The sequence below is a fragment of the Periplaneta americana genome, chromosome 17 (genome assembly GCF_040183065.1).
Source record: "Periplaneta americana isolate PAMFEO1 chromosome 17, P.americana_PAMFEO1_priV1, whole genome shotgun sequence".
NCBI classification, from domain to species: Eukaryota; Metazoa; Arthropoda; class Insecta; order Blattodea; family Blattidae; genus Periplaneta; species Periplaneta americana.
In genome coordinates, this window is record NC_091133.1 from 7317538 (window position 1) to 7338289 (window position 20752).

At 35.7% G+C, this 20752-nt stretch overlaps 1 protein-coding gene across 1 annotated transcript in view; it reads right to left on the reverse strand.

Annotated features, from left to right (window-relative positions):
* Positions 1 to 20752, reverse strand: part of LOC138693174 (zinc finger protein 391-like) — a 73156-nt gene that overhangs the window by 10419 nt on the left and 41985 nt on the right. Inside the window, exon 5 of the mRNA XM_069816887.1 lies at positions 1224 to 1321. Within this exon, the coding sequence (XP_069672988.1) occupies positions 1261 to 1321 (61 nt within the window). The 3' untranslated portion in view covers positions 1224 to 1260. The remainder of the gene's footprint in view (positions 1 to 1223; positions 1322 to 20752) is intronic.

The window sequence follows — 20752 nt, forward strand, 5'->3', positions numbered from 1 at the left end:
TAGGACTGGTAACACAGTAGGCATGACCTTATTTAATACATTCCATAGGATCTGCACCTGATATAAAACAAAAGTGACAAAATGAAAATCCCAACATGTGAATTCGTACAATGTAAAACTGGAGTTGACATGTTTTCTTTTTTTCGAGTGCAATGAATCGTTGATAGATTAAAACATAAGTAATGACAATAAGCATATTCAAATGTCAAAATACACATTATTTTTTTTGTAAATGAATAATGATGGCATCATGAAAATGCAGGCGAGATCGAACACGCTTTCTGTGGAAGACACGTAAGCTCCAGTTTCGTTGGACAAGACTGCTTGAAGTCGTATTCATATCAGTATGTTATACAAACCTGGATTCTTATGGTGTTCTATTGAATTTTCCTCTGCCACAGCAGAGAAAGTTTCTTCGAAACTTCGCTTCTTTGGTGGAGGCCTAGAAGTCTCTTTTCTTTTCAAATGAGCTGGAAACTCAAAAATAGTTGGTATTGCATTGGGCAACAAATGTCTCGTCTCGTTCACAAAATACATGTATTTTGTATCGAAATGTGCAGAACACAAAACACTATGTACTTTGGGAAACCATTTGTCTCTCTTCATTTGTGAAACCCACTGCTTGGTCAGCAAATCATTTTTCAGTGGGAATCTGTAAAAACAATGAACACGTTACAGAATCTTTCTATCAATAACTGTTATATGTATAGTAATACCAAATTATGGCAGACTACTTACCTGAAATATGAAATATTCTTTCTTTTGTCGCTTCGGTTGCTACAGTTGTAAGACGAGCACACAAGAGGCATCTTAATAGAGAATTTAAAAATCTCCACATGCTTATACGCCTCCTTTTGCTAAAGTGAGATACTAGTTAAAACATGGCGGCCGGTAGTTCAAGCTGATACCAAAAAAAGCGCTCATACAGATACTCTATATTCTACTTCTAGCTCGTTGTACAGTGCATTTCATGAGATCTGAGTTTGCCAACTTGACACCTTGCGCTTACATTAGCAACACTGTACAAACGTCTCGGTAAGTTTTCATAACCTTAACTAGACCTGTCTATGTATGTATAAAATTGTATGTTTACAAGTGATTAATAGCTAAATGCGCGGAGACCAATGATGTCACTTAACATTGTAATACACTGCAGCCAAATAAAAAAAAAACAGTAATACAGGCATAATGCAGTAGACAAGAGAGTAGAAAAAAGGTCTTACATCTGGTAAAGGATTTTCCTCTTCTTTAACTGCGTAATCACGTGGCTGTATTGCCAGAGGGTCGACATCGGGTTCCATCTTGATAGCAGCCATTACAACTGAAAGAACAATGTAACAAAATTACCCGTTTTCTGTTAATATAGCTATATAGTGCTATCAAACAGGAGTGTGTATTATGGCAAGAAAAATTTTTAGTAGCCTCCCTATGGATATAAAAATCAAATTCAAAACATAAGATTATTTAGGGTCAAATTAAAGTACTTAATTTCTCAGGCCTTGTATTCTCTAGGTGAATTTATGACATTCAACGACGCTTCATGGATATTTCTGTCTTGTATAAAGTTTCGAGTGTAGGTAACCTCTTGTGTTGTACTAGTAGACTATATTGTAAAAACTTTCTATATATATTTCAACTAGACTGTGACTATAAATAAGACTTTGTAGTAGGCCTAATATTAAGCCATAAGCACACGCGCTGGGGTAAAAAATACCGAGGCTTTATTTCATTTGTTGGTAACACTGTCCATCAATTTTAAATTCATCCCACGTTTTCAGTATCTTTCTTTCAGATCTTTGTGCATTGATGTACGTATGACTGAGTTAGTTTTCTTGTGGCTGCACAAGTTTACACATGTTTATATAAAGACCGGGTAAGAAATACCCCGCGCGTGTGCTTAAGAAGCAGTAGTAGCGAATAATTTTGATAGTGTTCCATTTGTATTTTACATTCCAAAATGGACTTGGAGTCTAGGCAAAGTCGTCAAATAGTAGGCTGGCTGGATGAAGAGGACGAACAAGAAATTATTCAAGGTGAATCGGAAGATGAAGATGATCATATTTCGGAAAGTGAACATAATACCGATACAGAACAGGAACAGGAAGCAGAGACTAGTGATGACGACTGTGACGACAACGCTCCACTATCTCAGTTTACTACTTACAAAGGTAAAGACGGAACTTCTTGGAGGAAGAGTGTACCACCTCGAAATGTTAAGACCAGAGCGTGCAATATAGTTACTCACCTTCCGGGCTGTAAGGGACAAGCTCGCTAAGCAAAGTTACCACTAGAAACCTGGTCGTGTCTAATAGATGATAACATCATAGATGATATTGTCAAGTACACAAATATTTACATCAGATCTATCCAGAACAACTTCGTTCGCGAACGTGATGCTTCGATAACTGATCAGACTAAGATAAAAGCACTTTTTGGTCTGTTATATTTTGCTGGTGCACTGAGGTCAGCTAAACTCAACGCTAAAGATTTGTGGACAACTGATGGAACAGGAATTCCTTTGTTTCCAGCAACAATGGGAATAAACAGATTCTTCTTTCTTTTGCGGTGCCTTCGTTTCGACGACATTACTACAAGAGAAATTAGAAAAGCGACTGATAGACTCGCTCCAATAAGAAGTGTTTTTAACTCTATCATAAAGAGCTTCCAGAAAAGTTATACAGTTGCTGAATATTGCACTATCGATGAAAAATTGGAGCCCTTCCGAGGACACTGCTTATTCAGACAGTATATCAAAATCAAACAGCCAAATATGGCATTAAATAATTGGACTAGCTGATTCCCGCACTTTCTATGTGTTGAACTTGGAATATACTGTGGTATGCAACCAGAAGGCCAATACCATCAGTCAAATTCTCCATCTGATGTGGTCAAACGGCTGATTACTCCTATTAGTGGAACTGGAAGAAATGTTACGTTTGATAACTGGTTTATGAGTGTGCCACTTGCCAAAGAACTTCTCAGTGATCAGAACTTAACATGTGTTGGAAGTGTAAGACTAAATAAACGTGAAATTCCTCCTGAATTTGTGCAGAAAAGGCGTGAACAATTTTCCAGTATTTTTGGATTCCAGGATAGACTGACTCTCACTTCCTATGTTCCAAAACCAGGAAAAGTGGTTCTAGTAGCTTCCACTATGCATTATGATGATGCAATTGATCCAGACACCAGAGAGGAAAAGAAACCGGATATAATAACGTTTTATAATGCTACTAAAGGAGGAATTGATGTAGTGGGTGAACTATGCGATACATATAGCGTGTCCAGAAAATCCCGACATTGGCCACTTACCGTGTTTTTTGGTCTTCTCAACATTACAGCAATTAATTCTTTAGTTATTTATAAAACTAACAATGCTACTTCACAAGGACCAATCATCTGCAGATCATTTCTGAAGGAACTGGCTCTTGGATTGGTGAAAAATCATTTGGCTCATTGGTTGACATTGAAGAATTTGCCTTTGGAAATCAGATCCACTGTTCGAAGAATGAATGGTGTGGAGGAACTAACCCAACCAACACAGAAACGAATGAAGATGTCCTCAAGTAGATGTGAAGTATGTCCTAGGAAGAAGGATCGTGAAACTACTACTTCATGCCATAGGTGCAACAAGATGATTTGTAAAGAACATTCGGTGCCTTTTTGTGAGGAGTGTGCTGATACCGGAAGTGGTGATAGTGAATGAGTGGATGAGTGACGCCCATAAATACTTTTTCTTTCATTTTTACATTTGTGTTAGCACTGAGATCAAAAATATAATATTGTGGTGTTTTTTTGTGGAAGACTTTCACTCAATGTTAGTATTCATATGATTAATTGTTAAATTAAAAAGAAGTGTTCAAATTACTTAAAAATATTCCTAACAATTATAAAATTATAGCATTTCAGTATTAATTATATTTTGTTGTTATTAACACTATTTATTTTGGGGTAAAAAATATCCAACACGTGTGCTACCGCTATAAAATAATGTGCGTGTGCTGGCGGGTTAAGAGTTTTGACATGTTCCAGCTTCTAGCTGTGAAGCAATGTAAGAACACCATGGAATGTAAGTACAATAAACGTGTAAGCTTCTTACCTTCAATAGGAATCGAGTGCAATACAGAAAAGTTTATTATTATTATTGTTTTTTACTTGTTTATTTAACAACTCTGTATCAACTAAGAGGTCATTTAGCGTCGATGAAATTAGTGATAGCGAGATGATATTTGGTGAGACGAGGCCGAGGATTCGCCACAGATTACCTGACATTTGCCTTACGGTCGGGAAAACCTCGGAAAAAACACAACCAGGTAATCAGCCCCAGTGAGAATTGAACCCACGCCGGAGCGCAACTCTGGATCTGCAGGCAAGTGTCTTAGCCGACCAAGCTATGCCAGTGGCAGAAAAGTTTATTATGCTATAAGTACATTAATTAATTCTGAATTGTAACCGTAAATGTCAAATGCAGCAATTGGCTACAAATTTTGTCTTCTTGTAACCCCATCGTTATTTCCAAAGTGACACACACATGTACAACATTGTAAATTCTATACAGGAAAGTGTGAACCATTCGAAAAGAGACACAATCTGCTAATATGATTTTCTTTCGCCCTTGAATTACGGTAACATTTTAAGACACATCTACAGAAATTAAACACAATATTGGCATGCTTGTACTTCCATAAGTGTTAAAAGATATAGGAGATAAATAAACTATGACATTACTACAACAATGATTTCGCTATTGTATTGTATTGTATTTATTAACATTCCATGGTATTCATACATTGCTTTACAGCTAGAATATGGAACAAGTCAGAAAACTTAATACTATTATAAAGTCTTAATTTATAGTCAGTAGTAGTATATATGAAATATATACTGACGAGATTTACAATATAGTCTACTAGTACGACACAAAGTTTTAGTATCAATTTCATGAAGTGTTATTGAATATCATGAATTCACCTACAGAATAGAAGGCGTGAGAAATTAGGTACTTCTTTAATTTGGCCCTAAATAACCTTATGTTTTGAGTTTCATTTTTTATATCGATAGGGAGGCTATTAAATATTTTTACTGTCATATAACGCACTCCTTTTTGATAGCACAATAGACTTGCCGATGAAGTATGAAAGGCATTTTTTGACATGTATTTATGCTATGAACTGTTGAATTAGTTACAAAGTTTTCACGATTACATACGAGGAAGATTATTAATGAATTCCATTATTAATAGTTCCCCATGTCGAGGCAGATTTCATAGTTGTATTGATATCAACTTTCTGTTTCCTACCTATGAGATATGAGTGAAATCATTGGTGTGCAACACGTTTAATTCCATTATAATCTAATTTATCTAGCAGGATTTTATGATTTATACTATGAGCCATTAATAAGCCCAAACACTGTTCCTTGTGTTTCACAACACAGATATATTTCCGAAGCTAACTTTTAGTCCATTATGGCAATTAGATTCAAATAATTTCTTACTTAATTACTTTTGTCGTAAATATTACACTAGACCACATTTAAAAGTCAATTGCATATTATACCACATTTTGGTTTCATACAGTTGTGTAGCCTAAATGTTTAAACTTGTATCCTTCCATTTATCAGGTTGATGCGTGTACAGTTAATGTACCTAGGGATATGTGTTTAAATTTAACAGTACATCGTGCATAAAAACATTATCTTACAAATTTATGTCTTATCTGACGTTACAAATAAACTGAGATATAAAGATGAGAAACAACTACTGGTATATGGTACCTACTGAAAGTATTATCGCTTCCATAAGGATATCACAGATCGCAAAATCGAATTCGGCAAGCTTGAATAGTATGTAATGTGTGAAAATCTCCCTTATTACGCCTTTAGGAAAGTAATAATAGCTACCTGGAAGCCGAAACTCAATTATGAACAGAAATATTTTTCCGACAACTATGGACAGTATTCAGTTAAGGGATTTTCAGAGTAAATACAAAGAGGAACAACAATATGACAAATTTGTTCCTTTATGATGAAAATTCTGTAACTTTCAATCTACCTTCAGTCGATAATTTCCTAAACAGACATGTAACTGAACTAAATAAGGAAAATAAATTTAGTGAAGTATAATACACACGCCTTCCATTTATTTCGCAGTACACCTTTTACGAATATGTATTCGAAAAATTTTCTCTCAGATTGGGTATTTCTGTTGCCTAATTAGTCATTCCTATGTTATGACTGCATATTATACAGAGTGAGTAATTTTATGAAGAAACTATTTATACAAAAGTTGTAGGGTATCAAGGTTACCAGACATAAGGTCCAGGATTATAATGTCCATACGTCAAAATGTCCATGTTAAATCGTCCAGAGCCAAAATGTCAACAGTTCTATAATGTCCACTTCACTCTGACGTCCAAAATGTCAACAGTTCTATAATGTCCACTTCACTCTGACATCCAGAGTCAAAATGTCCATAGTAGTATAAAGTCAACTTCATTCTGATGTCCAGAGTCATAATTTTCATAGCTATATAATGTACACTATATCCATTGTTCATGGTAGTTATAGTAACTTGTATAAAAATGTTCAAGTGCAGAACTAACCACAACTGAAATGTTTAAAGATGGAACGAAATACTCAATTAGTGCCATCACAGAAGAGTAAGAAATTCCTTTCTTTTCGTGGGCACATCATGACTTTAATATTGGCGATGCAGGGAAAGAAAAATTTGTTATGTTGCAGTGACAACTAACAGAAATCTGGATAATATTCAGGTTTTGTGGGATGGCACAGAAAAGCATTTACATAGTGCCGATGAAGCAGGTATCGTATAGAAGTAAAGCACATCTTGAACCGTGTTAAGGCAAGAGCAAGAGCGATGCCAAATGAAAATCCATCAACTGTTTTGGCAGCAATTCTCGGTTCTCCTGTGGAGGAGGTAGCACAAAAGATGAGTGGCCTCCCAATTCAACAACAATGATTTACACGTTGCTTACGAGATTTGTATAATTTATAATCTCATAAGCAATGGATTTACAGTAGTTGTAACAGCTCCTTAAGACCATACGACAAGGAGTCAACAGTTTCTACTGTTTGACGCAGGCTAGGATGACAAAAATAAGAGTTTTAATATTTTTTGTTACGATTCCCTAAGGGTTCTGTCTCAGTGTAATATGTTATTTTGTGATGGGACTTTCAAATGTGCATCCAGTGGTTTGCGCAATTGTTCACATTGCACGGGAGGTATCTCAAGTATGTTTTTCCTCTTGTTTTCTGTTTGACAACTCGACTTACGGAAAATACTTATTCCAAAGTTTATGAGAAATTAAAGAATCAATGCGATTATCTAGCAGTATCAATTTGTTCCTAACAACTTAATGATGGATTTCGAACTGGCGAATATAACACAGTCAGAAGATCGTTTCCAGGAGCCAATATAAAGGGGTGCTTGTTTCACTTTAACCAAATGATCTGGATTCATGTTAATGATCTTGGTCTTAGAAGGTTTTATGATGAGGTTAACAACCCTGATCGCAAAGATGTCACCGCATTAATGGCGCTCCCTTTCATCCCACTCAATGATATACAAGACGTCTTTGCAGAGGTGAGTGAACAAACAGAAGAGCGTATTGATGATATAGTCACACATTTAGAGGTAAATTACGTCAGAGGTACGGAGAGGAGACGAAGACTTGTACCACATCGCTTTTGTGCAGATATTTGGAACATGTACCTCGCAAGCCTGGAAGGCATGCAGCGCACAAACAACGTGGTAGATGGCTGGCACAATCATCTTCAACGTGTGTTGGCTGTACATCGTCCATCCATTTGGCGATTTATACAGAGTCTGAAGTGTAAAGAAAATGAAGTTTTGACACAAATATTGCAAGCAAGAGGGAGGCATACACAAATTAAAAAGCCAGTGAATAACACATATTTGAGGAATCAAAGACAAATTCTCTAGATTGTGAAACTACAACAGGTACAAATAAAATGAAGACATTCTCATATACCTTAAAAGTATTGGTTACCATCTTAAAAGTGGGGCTCTAGTTCCCAGTGATTAATAACTTATTTGTACAAATTAAGGAACAAAATTTATTGTGATCTATTCAGGCAGAATTTTCCTTTGAACTTGGACATTATGAACGTTTGACACTAAGGACATTTTGACCTTATGGACGTTTTATCATAAGGACTTTCTGCCGTATGGACATTTAGTACATAGACGTTTTCACCTTATGGAATTTTGACCTTATGGACGTTTTATCATATCGACAATCTGTAGTATGGACTATATGAGGTGGAAGCTTTTGAACATGTTTCCAAATACTGTGCTTTTCATTTATAAAGAGTGTGCTAATGAGTCTGTTTTTTTAATGGTACCATGAATTGAATTGGTCATTGCTAAAAGGCTCTTTCTCCGTATTTTTGCAAAAATGAGTTAACTACAGATTCAACATCCTTACACATAAATACACAATCTGTGCTAAAAGGACTTTCCTCAAGCCTTCATACACACGCACAGTTGAGCATTTCATTTTTCGTGTCATGCTAAAATGCCCTTACTCCAGGACAGAGGGCCTTCTAGCTGTGAACTTGTCATTTAGCGGTGTTTCCATCTGATGACAAACCTTTATACTTACTATACTATCAGCTATCTTCATTGTTTGAAGCGGTCTGTTTATTCTGCTCTGATCTTTATTTGTGTTTTAATACAAATTATTATATTATACGCAATTTCGGCTAATTAAAATGGAGACTGAGAGTTTGAAAAGCAAAAAGAGATGTAGTGATACTTGCAGTTGGAAACGAAATATATTAAAGAAAGCCAAAGTTAAAGGCACTGAACATGTGACTTACTCTGGAGAATTGGTGGCTGAAAGACGAACTGGTGAGGATTGTAGGTAAGTTCAGAATATTTACACTGAATCACTGACGTAAATGAATATTGCATAAAAATGTTATTTCCTTAGGCCACAAAAATCTTTATAGGCTATATAAAATATTTATGCATGCACAAAAATAAAGTCACTCATTAACTGGTGGCCCATGTTTTACAAAAGAGGTCTTTCTGTAGAATCTTATGGTAGAAAGGTACCTCGGTGTTCGAAGTTGTCATTCGCCCCTGCGAGTTATTATGAATATATGTACAATGCCACTCTTCCTCATATTGTTTCAACATCCAAGTTCATTGATGGTTGTATTAGGCATATCTTTGATCTTTGTCTACCTGGAATTGAAAACATAGTCCTTCCCCAACGTCCTACTTATGATGAATTGATTGCAATCAACCCAGACAAAATGCAGGATATCAAGAAAATTCTATGCTACATTCCCCATGAACAGTTACCTTATTATGAGAAAGTTGTCAATTCTCCACTAGCAGAACATAGAGAAAATACAGAATGAAATCGTCAAGTTAGATTTAAAACAAGGGCCTAAAACTTTGTAATACGCAATTAAAATATATTTTAAGAAGAGAAATATACTTTTAACTTGAAATAATGGTAGTTTATTTAATTTACAATCCTGTATTTTATTACAGTACTCCATTTTTAACCAAATGTGAAATTATTTTAAGTTCACTGCTAAAAGCCCTTAAATTTGAATTTTTAATTAATAATATTATACAAACTACATATGACAACAAAATAAAAATTGTGCTTCCAGAAAGCACAAATATACCTTTATGATGGACAGTCACCACATTGCTCTACGAGGATTAGTATTTCTTAAAAACAGTTTTTTTTTATTTATTCAGAACAAACATTTTTGGACAAAGGGCCTTCTAGCAATGACCAATTCAATTTATTTCCTCATTTTTGGATTTTTCAGATCTCAGTACGTACAAAATCATATATATATACTTTTTTGCCATTTATAAAATATTGTTTTGTAAAAATTACGTCTTTTTATGAAATGTATGTCTACTGAACAAAGAGAAATTTTAATTTTTCAGTACATCAATTTGAAGAGGCTTTGGATTAAACAATTGCAGGCAAAAGCTAATTGAAAGAGGTGAATAAAGCTAATAAAAACAATTAAATAGCAACGGTTATTTCATTCCAATATCGTCCTGAAAGTAATTAATCATGGCAAATCTTACACAAAGACAACAAATTGAAATACTAATGATGATCAGCTACGGTGATAGAAGGAGGACGCAAGAAGAGCTGTGTGTCTTATTTAATGAAATGCATTCGGAAAGGAACATTACTCATTCTACAGAACTGGTATCTAAAATTTTAAAAAAGTTCAATGAAACTGGAAGTGTTAAAAATAAGCCAAAGTCTGGAAGGTCATAACAAATTACAGATGGTGAAAAAGCTCCTGATAATTGTATTAGCAGTAGAAGAAAACCCACATATATTGACTTGCCAGCTTGCGGTTGACCATGTCAGGCAAAAATCCAGATGCAACTTAATGCAGGCAGTCAAATGGCACTCATACAAGGTACACATGCTGCAAGAACTCAGTGAAGATGACTTTCATAGATGTACTCAGTTTGCTGAAACCCTCAATGACATGCTCAACCAGAACACTAACCTCGTGAAAAAAATCATATTTTCTGATGAAGCTACTTTCTGTCTAAACGGTATTGTAAATCGTCACGTCATTATGGGCTAAAGAGAATCCCCTAGGATGATAGAACACCATATACAATGTCCACAAAAAGTTCATGTGTGAGCTGGATGGCGATTTATATGCAACTTAAATTCCGAATTGTATTTAAACCTTCTGCAGAATGAAATAATTCCAGTTTGTGGTACTTTATTTTCTAGAGAAAGAGGAGGAATTCAAGAAAGATGGTGGCCCTGCACGTTATGGAAGGGAGATGGTGAATTATTTAGCAGTTTGTATTTGAATTTCGTCCCGATCATTTCTATTTGGCCTATGTACATTTAGTAGTTGCCCAAAATAGTTCTTCCATCTATTCAGGACTGAGTGAGAGTCTGCAAGCAAGTCACCATTCTCATCCTTGATCACGTTTACCCTTGCCTGATATCCGTTCTTATATTCCTTTTATACCCTTATACAAATCTCGAATGATTTTATTCTTGCTATTTCATTCTACCTCATTCAGTTTTTCCTTCAAATAACCTCTTTTTTTATTCCTAAATGTGCGACTTGCTTCCTGTCTTTCATTAAAATAATTATCTCTATTTGTCTCAACTGGATCCTGTAAGAATTTCAATGTTGCCTATTTACTTTTTCCTACTGCTGTGCAACAATTTTCATCAAACCACGGTGTCTTTTCCTTATTTTCATAATAACCCATGCTCTGCTCGGCTGAAATTTTGATATGATCTCTGATATTCTCCCACATGGTGTTAAAATCTAACACTTTCTTAACTTCGTCGGAGCTTTCTACAGCGGCAAACCTATTTGCAATTTCGACTTGATGATGTTGCTTAGTTTCCTCGTCCTTTAATTTCAGAATATTGAATTTACTAATATTAACTCGTTGCTCTACTCGCTTGGCTTCTGATAGTCTTTCTCTTAACTCTCCAATTACCAAATAATTGTCAGAATTAGTCTGCCCCCCTGAAAGTTCGAATATCTGCTATACTAGTATGTCTCTGTTTATCTATCAAGATGGATTGACACACAACCAAATAGACTTCTATATACTTCTGTATACATAAATAGACTTGAACTTCTCCAGATGGATTGACACACAACCAAATAGACTTCTATATACTTCCATATACATAAGTAGACTTGAACTTCTCCAGATGGATTGACACACTACCAAATAGATCACATAGAACGCTTAATACATACCCCTTACAGCATTTTGTCCAATAATCTTTAGACAAGATGAACTCAGTATGTAGATGAAATTATTGGGGATTATCAGTGTGGGATTAGGCGTAATAGATCGAATATTGACCGGTCGAGGTGGGTTCCTCCAAGGTGGTGACCGGGAGGATGCAATGGTGGCTCTTGAGCATTCCTTTCTGCACATTTATCGTATTATCACCATCCAGCCCTTTTCATTCTCTCGTCTTTCTCATTACTATTTCTCACCGCCGGCTACCATTGCATGCAGAACGCCCACCACATCATCACAGCCATTTTCACCTTTCCCCGCTGTATAGACTTGCCACATCCGCCTACATGACTGCATTTGCTGAGCATACCTTATTAGACATCATATTTCTTCCCCTTCTAGCTACTTATATTCACTATTAGGTTAAGTTTCATAGGGTTATAATTCCCGTCAGACCTGCGGGAATCTTTCCTATCTCTGTGGTCCTATCCCACGGTTTCCAGCGCGACGTCCGAATTGTGTAACCCTAGCAACCAAGCAATAGTGGACCCTTCATACTGCCCCTATATGCAAGTTTAGGTGTCCAGCCCGGACCAGAGGTCTAGTACACTCATGTAGAGCCCCAATGGGGGCCCGGGGCGATTTAGACGTCCCGATAACCGTTTCTGCTCGCCGGGGCAGATATATCGCTCAGATGTGTTACCACTGACTGCTGGGTGTCACAGTGTAATCAACCACAAGTCCCCTGGAGCTGCGTGCGATCTCAGATTGCTCCGGCTTTGGTTGGTGAGTCGGAGTTAGCCGAGTGGTAAAGCAGTTCTGTTCAGTGTAGAGTGGGGAGCCACGGGCGGTTATTCCCGTGGTAGGGGCATAAAACTGCGACGCGCCTCTGGTGTAAGACTTGCCATTAGGTGCATAATGCCCAGTTTGAAGGGTAAATTGCGTGAGGTGGGCTGCCTGGGATCAGGCTGTGAGGGGGTCCTCATATCCAGCAGACCGTGAAGAATATTTTAGGTGTCTTTTCTTACGCCACTCTGGTGTTAGGCTGACGCCGACGGTATATAGGACACAGGACTTATTTTTTTAACTTTGTTGTGTAAGATTTTCATAGTTGGCAATCATGATAGCATAATCGTTATGTGTTATAAATTGCCTCCAGTTTTTGTTCTTATGTTCAATCTATCATAGCCATTGTTGTGAACATATTTAAGTGAGTTATGGCTGTGAAGCAGAATGTGTTGTTCACGAAGTCGGTATGTATCACATGCTACAGGTATAATGCTTTTGATATTCGTACAGCATACTCATATGATGTACTTCGTATATAATAATTCATAAATATATTGAATATTTTATCTAGGGTTACGCCATATCATGGTAAAGTTAGGCGTACTACATGTAGTACGTTAGCCATAAGAGGGGACATTTCTAGAGACTGATAGTATTAATTTTATTATAGAGAGTTTTCACTAAATGAAGCCTTACAAATGATTCAGGACAGCCAAGTTGCTATAACTAAGTGCAATAACATTTCCATCACCATTTTATCACCAACAAATGTGTGTGGTAACGTAACTGATAAGGATTCTGGTGACGAAAATAACCCTACAATTGACAATATGCCTGGTAGTCAGTTGCGAGCCAAGACGGAAGTAACCCTCAATACGCAAGGAGAGGGAATGGATGATTATGATGACGAAAGTCATAATGGTGATGATGAACATAGTAAAGGCGATGGTGAGACTAACAGTAGAAATACTAGTGATTCAGCAACCGATATACAGATGAAGAGAAAGAATAATAAATTTCAATAGGGAAGAAGGTGACATGCAGCAGGGAAATACTATATTTTTCCCACTAAACTCGGGACCTCAACAAACTTTGCTCAATGACAGTTATTTGATGATGATATTATTGATATTCTGGTTAAATTTACTACTCCTAACCAATATGTAGCACAGAAGAATTTCACTGGTGATGTTACCAATAGTGAAATGAAAATATTTATCTCAATACTGCTACTTAGTGGAAAAGTAGATCTACCTATGCGACAAAAGTATTTGGAAAACAGCTTAAACAGCTTGCGAATGCAGTGTCTGGCGATGGATTCAAATGTATAATGGCTATTTTCCACGCATGCAATAATGATGAAATGATGCAGCTGATAAATTTGCTAAAGCACGGCTCTTATTTGATCATCTGAACAAACGCTTTCAGGAATATGCTCCCCATGAGGAAAATCATTCTGTAGATGAAGCAATGGTACCTTATTTCAGGAAACATGGATGCAAACAATTCATCTGGGAAAAGCCTATAATGTAGTATGGATATAAACTTTGATATGTATCGTGGATAAATCCTTACCAAGGAGCTGCAATTACAGTTGCGCTCAAACCTCCTGACGTTTGCATGTGTGTCTGCTTATCGGCGATAGCCAATAGCGGCAGTGCTGCATTGCAACATACGGGCTACGCAGACCCGCCGCATAGTCGCCGCTTAGAAATCTCAAATCAAATAAGAAGTGCGCTGGGAAAATTGGTATGTTGCTGGGACCCTGCATGTATATCTGATTAATTTTTAATGTTTTCTGAACACATAGAAACAAAAATCACGTTTCTACTCCCAGTGGTTCCAATTTTATGAGTTAATACGGTAAAACCCCGACAAGACGCTGTTCAAGGGACCGCGTGTAAACCTCGTATTAATCAGGGCCGCGTATTAGACGGGTATACTAATTTTGACTTATATATAGTATCTATTAACATTTTTCTTTATTGAAATATATGATTCATGAAAGGTAATACAGCATTACTCCATTATGTAATTACTATACTGTACGTCAAAGACATTTACAATATATACTGTACTCAATTCTTTCGAAAAAAGTAATTTATAGTTATTTGTCGCGTGCGTGTTTCGAAGTCCTCATGTTTATCACCTTCACTTTCCTGGGCTTACATCCTTCCGACGTCACACTGCAGAGATTAAGTCGCGATTTTTTATTATTGTCCTTAATGTGGATGATGGGATTTCTAATGAATCGGAGAGTTGTTTCTGATTAAGAGTACTGTTTTCATCGTAATTTCGTAAGATTTCCATTTTTTTTTTTCCGTCATGGTTGCCCCTGTCTCACTGCTTTTGTGCGGACTTCCAGCAATGAAGCAGTGGACGATGTTTATACAGCTGCGATGCGATAAGGAATGTTTATCATATGTAAGAATTTTGAGGACCATAAACTTACAGCTTCAAACAAAGGGTCTCTTCAGAATATAAAAACAGTTATCTCTTTGTGAGGAGGAGAAGAGAGACTACTAAATTGTAATGTCAGTTCGATTTCTGATGGTGTTGTGTGCAGTTGGCTCTGTTTAAAGTACGGTATATGAAAGTGTAATGTAATATCTTTTTCGTGTGTTGGCAATTTGGCATTCTCAAAACAATTAATATGTCTCTTAGTGAGCCCAGTACAAGTGGGAATGGTGTATCGAGTGGATATGGCCGTAAAATTCGGAAAATGGTGTTTAGTGTTTATAATTTCTTTAGGAAATACTCTTCTGAAGAAATGCGTAAAAATCTTAACTTTTCAAAATGTCAAGCACTGACTGCCGAGGCGTGTTCTTTAAGTGTCTCTATAGTGTCCCGGGTATGCAGAGAAGTTAAAAGAGTGCAAACATGGGGTGCCGATAAATTGTTCCATTCTCCTAGAAAGCATATAAATGTTCCTAAAAGAGTTACAAATCTAGACGACTTCCAAAAAGACGTTGTACGACGTACAATTTTTTACTTTTATGATAACGGAAAATTTCCGACAGCTGACAAACTAACTGTACGCCTACTGCTTACAAAAAAAATTAATTACTCAGATTCAGTTTCTTCCACTAAAAGATTATTGAATCGGTTGGGATTCCGCTACAGGAAAACCAATGATGGGCGAAAATATCTAATGGAACGGAATGATATTGTTGCCGCAAGACTGACGTTTCTGCGCAAAATGCACATGATCAGATCATCAGGTGACATTCGACCCACATTTTACCTTGATGAAACGGGGGTCAACAAAAATCATTCTCTGAAATATGTTTGGCAATACTCAAATAGAAATGGAGGTCTTAAAGTGCCTTTAGGAAAGGGAGGTAGACCTATTGTTTGCCATGTAGGGTCAGCTGAAACAGGTTTCGTTCCAGGTAGTAAATGGGTATTCAGATCAAAGAAAACCAGTGATTATCACGAAGAAATGACGTCACAATCATTTCGCGATTGGTTCTTAAACAGATTTCTAAATCATCTCAAGGAAGGGAGTATAATTATAATGGAAAATGCTCCATACCATTCCGTTAGCATTAATAGAACACCAAATACCTCCTCTAAATAATGCAATAGAACTAATTTGAATCCGGGTGAAAAGGGGGGTCGCTAGAAACAACAAAACTTTAAAATATCGGATGTGGAAGAACTTGCAAATAAGGAACTTGATAATGTGACAATTGAGGACTGGGTAAAATGCGTGAAACACGCGGTGAAATTACAAGAGGAAGATTTCGCTAAAGAGTTAGGTCGGGAAAACATTTTAGAACCAGTGGTCATTAATTTACAAGAAGACAGTGACACAGATGACAGTAAAAGTGATGGTGAGGGGGCTGACGACGACGATGTTGGCTCACCATTAGCTCTGCCACTGGAGTAGAAATTTGCAGCACAAAAGGTACGTTTTATTAATTCATTTTCCTTAAACGAAACAGAGGCATATAATAACCGCTATTTTTGTAAGAATGTGCTCTGACAGCATGGACATAATGCTATTTAGGGCCATGTCAATTCAATCAATTCATTTGTACAGAAAATTACTATTTAAAATTAATCCTATCATTAAATTTATTTGATCAAACTGCGCCTTTGTGTTATTCGACAACTTTATTAACCCTAATAAAAGTAAAACTTACAAAACTGGTATAAGTTCAGCGAGTTAAGTCTAACTCAACTAATTTTTCTATATTTTGTAACTTTTAATTTAATTCGATGCAATCTGATAATAGTAATAATAATAATAATAATAATAATAATAATAATAATAATTTATTTATTATTTATTTATTATTAATATTTGTGTGCTGAACAACAGCCAGAGGCCAATTATAGTTCAGCACAATACACAAACAGAAGATACAAAGGTGCAAAAACAAATAAATAATATCTTAAATAAACAAAAACATGCATAAATAAAATAGATAACAAGAACAGTAAATACTAATAATCAAAACGAAACTATACCTTAAAAGGATCTAAATTGTGCCCATGCAAATTGGCATATTTTATGCATCTACAGACTGGAGAAAGTGATTTAGAATTTCTGTTATAAAAATTTTTTTGAAATCTTAAACCTTTTGTAGGAATACGAAGGCTGATGTTGTTTATGATAGACTCACAATCAATATCACCCTTGATAACTTTGCAAAGAAATTGATAATCAAGATTTTGACGTCTAGAATAAAGGCTACAACAGTTAAAATATTTACAGGTAATCTCATAGTTAAAGTCAGAGGAATTGGGTATAAATCGAAAAGCACATAAGGAAATACATTTTCTTTGAATATTTTCCAATTTAACCGAAGCTGTTGAAGTAATGCAATTCCAGGCTACAGATGCATATTCAAGTTTAGATCGAACCAAAGTACAGTACAGAATTAATAGTGACTCTGGAGTAGAAAAAGAATAAGTTATAGACCTTATTAAACCAAGCATTCTTATTGAATGATTATAAATATATTTGAACATGATCATGAAAGTATAATTTAGAATCGAGTAGTACACCAAGATCTTTAATAGAATTTTTCCTAATAATACAGACGTTGTTAAGAGAATAGTTAAATTTTATGGAAGTAGTTTTTCGTGAGTACGAAATGACAAAAGTTTTTGTTTCATTAATTTTCATTCCATTATTGTCAGACCAAAGTTCAATAGAGTTAATATCATTTTGAAGAGTTTGGCAATCGGCAAGACTATTTATTGAGCGAAAGATTTTGAGATCATCAGCAAATAACAGGTAGTTTGAACTTATTCTTTTACATATGTCATCTATAAATAATAAAAATAATAGAGGGCCCAATGTAGATCCTTGGAGAACTCCACATAAACAATTAAATGGGTCCGAGAGAGAATCACCTAGACGAACACAACATTGTCTATTAGTTAAATAGTTTTCAAACCAGCTCACATAGTTAGAAGAGAGACCAAAGTTTTCTAATTTATTTATCAAAATATAGTGAGGTAAAACATCAAACGCTTTGCTAAAGTCGATGTAGATTGAGTCAATTTGACCTTGCGTTTCAACAACCGGCATAACAAGATTAAGGTAGGATACTAAGTTAGTAGTTGTTGATTTACCCTTAGTTGATTATCTACGTAATATAATAATAATAATAATAATAATAATAATAATAATAATAATAATAATAATAATAATAATAATAATAGTAATAGTAATAATAAATATTATTATTATTATTATTATTATTATTATTATTATTATTATTATTATTATTATTACCCTTTACCTGAAGTTGGTTTGATAGGGAGATGCAGAAGACTTAATAATAATAATAATAATAATAATAATAATAATAATAATAATAATAATAATAATAATAATAATAATAATAATAATTATTATTATTATTATTATTATTATTATTATTATTAAGTCTTCTGCATCTCCCTATCAAACCAACCTCAGGTAAAGGGTCGCGCTCCACAGTTTTAAAAGTACTGCCGCTGAGAGACAGAGACGGAGAGAGTAGTTGTGACGACGTCGCGCTCGCATGTTACTGGCTTTCGCGAAACGTCAGGAGGTTTGAGCGCGACTGTAGTGTCTCAGGAGAGAACAAGATTCTGGGTTTGGATGCTAGTGTGATTCATCAATATGCAGATATATTCACAAACCTGGGTGCATTACCCTACCACTTATTCTTTATATTCAGTACCACCACTTTCAGAGTTACGTAGAAGGGGCATATAGGGTACGGGAACAATTAGAGAAATGCGTACATCAAAGTATTCTTTGCGAGAATCAGAGAAAATGAAGAAAACAGCACGTGGAACATGTAAGTATAAAGTATAAAAGAATGAGAACACTGTTGTCGCAAAATAGAATGATAACAGCATTGTAACTATTGCTTCCAATTCAATTTCCGTGAACCCAGTACACACAGTTTCGAGATATTCTAGAAATTTGAAGAAGAAAATATCAGTGAAACAGCCCAATTTGAAAATCAGTACAACAAAAATATGGGTGGACCAAAACATCTATTAGGGGCAAGAACTGGTACTTTAGTCTGTTGATCCACTGCATTGACGTATCAGAACAAAATGCGTGGCAGCTATACAACTCCAACGAAAAACTAGATCATGTATTTCGCAAACGTCTTGTCTTACCTGTTCTCGAATCCACTGCTCGACATATACAGTCAAGAGGTAGACCATCTAAGTCTGAGCAAAAAGATTCAAGGTTTGACGGAAGTAATCACTTTGTGATATCTCAAGAAAAACAAACTCGATGCAGGCAGTGTCACACAAAGACAACAAGATGTATGAAGTGTGATGTTGGCGTACAAGTAAATGTTTTATCACATATCACACAGCATAAACATTCTTGAAAATTACAATAATCTCATTGTGTGAGTGATATTATAATTTTGCGTTAATTTTATGTATTGTTAAGCTAAACAATTTATATATCTTAGTGCTAAAACGATTTGTCATATAATGTTTTTGTATGCGGATATGACTGGCGTCCTACATATAGGACACTGAAAATCTCGGATACTATCAAGACAAAAAATATCAAAATAACTTTGCTATGTTATATCAATTACAATTAAATAACTCGTACAGAAAAATCGCATTTTTTAACAAAAAATGATTCAGCCTTATCTGGGTTAACTTCGCTCTAGTATATGTCATTAATAAAGTTCAGGATAACAGAGAGGGTTTGGAATTGAACGGGTTACATCAACTTCTTGTCTATGCGGATGACGTGAATATGTTAGGAGAAAATCCACAAACGATTAGGGAAAACAAGGATATTTTACTTGAGGCAAGTAAGGCGATAGGCCTGGCTCTAAACTCGGAAATGACGAACTATATGATTATGTCTCGTGACCAGAATATTCTACGAAATGGAAATACAGAAATTTGAGATTTATCTTTCGAAGAGGTGGAAAAATTCAAATATCTTGGAGCAATAGTAACAAATATATATGACACTCGAGAGGAAATTAACGCGGAATAAATATGGGAAATGCCTGTTATTATTCGGTTGAGAAACTTTTGTCATCTAGTCTGCTGTCACAGAATCTGAAAGTTAGAATTTATAAAACAGTTATATTACCGGTTGTACTGTATGGTTGTGAAACGTGGACTCTCACTTTGAGAGGAACAGAGATTAAGGGTGTTTGAGAATAAGGATCTTAGGAAAATATTTGGGGCTAAAAGGGATGAAGTTACAGGAGAGTGGAGAAAGTTACACATCGCAGAACTGCACGCATTGTATTCTTCACCTGATATAATTAGGAATATTAAATCCAGACGTTTGAAATAGGCAGGGCATGTAGCACGTTTGGGCGAATTCAGAAATGTATATAGAATGTTAATTGGATGCCAGAGGGGAAAAGACCTTTGGGGAGCCAAGACGTAGATGGGAAGACAATATTAAAATGGATTTGAAGGAGATGGGAAATGGTGATGGAGACTGTATTAATCTTGCAGTCCACACTTGTGGAGTAAAGGCTGGTTCACAATAAACCGGGAACGGAAACGACAACGAGAACGAGAACGAAAATAATGTTAAAATGAATGTATTTAAATGTGAGCATTCACAATACTTAGTTGTGAATGCTCACATTTAAAAGCATATATTTTAACAATATTTCCGTTCTAGTTCTCGTTGTCGTTTTCGTTCCCGGTTATTGTGAACCAGCCTTAACAGCT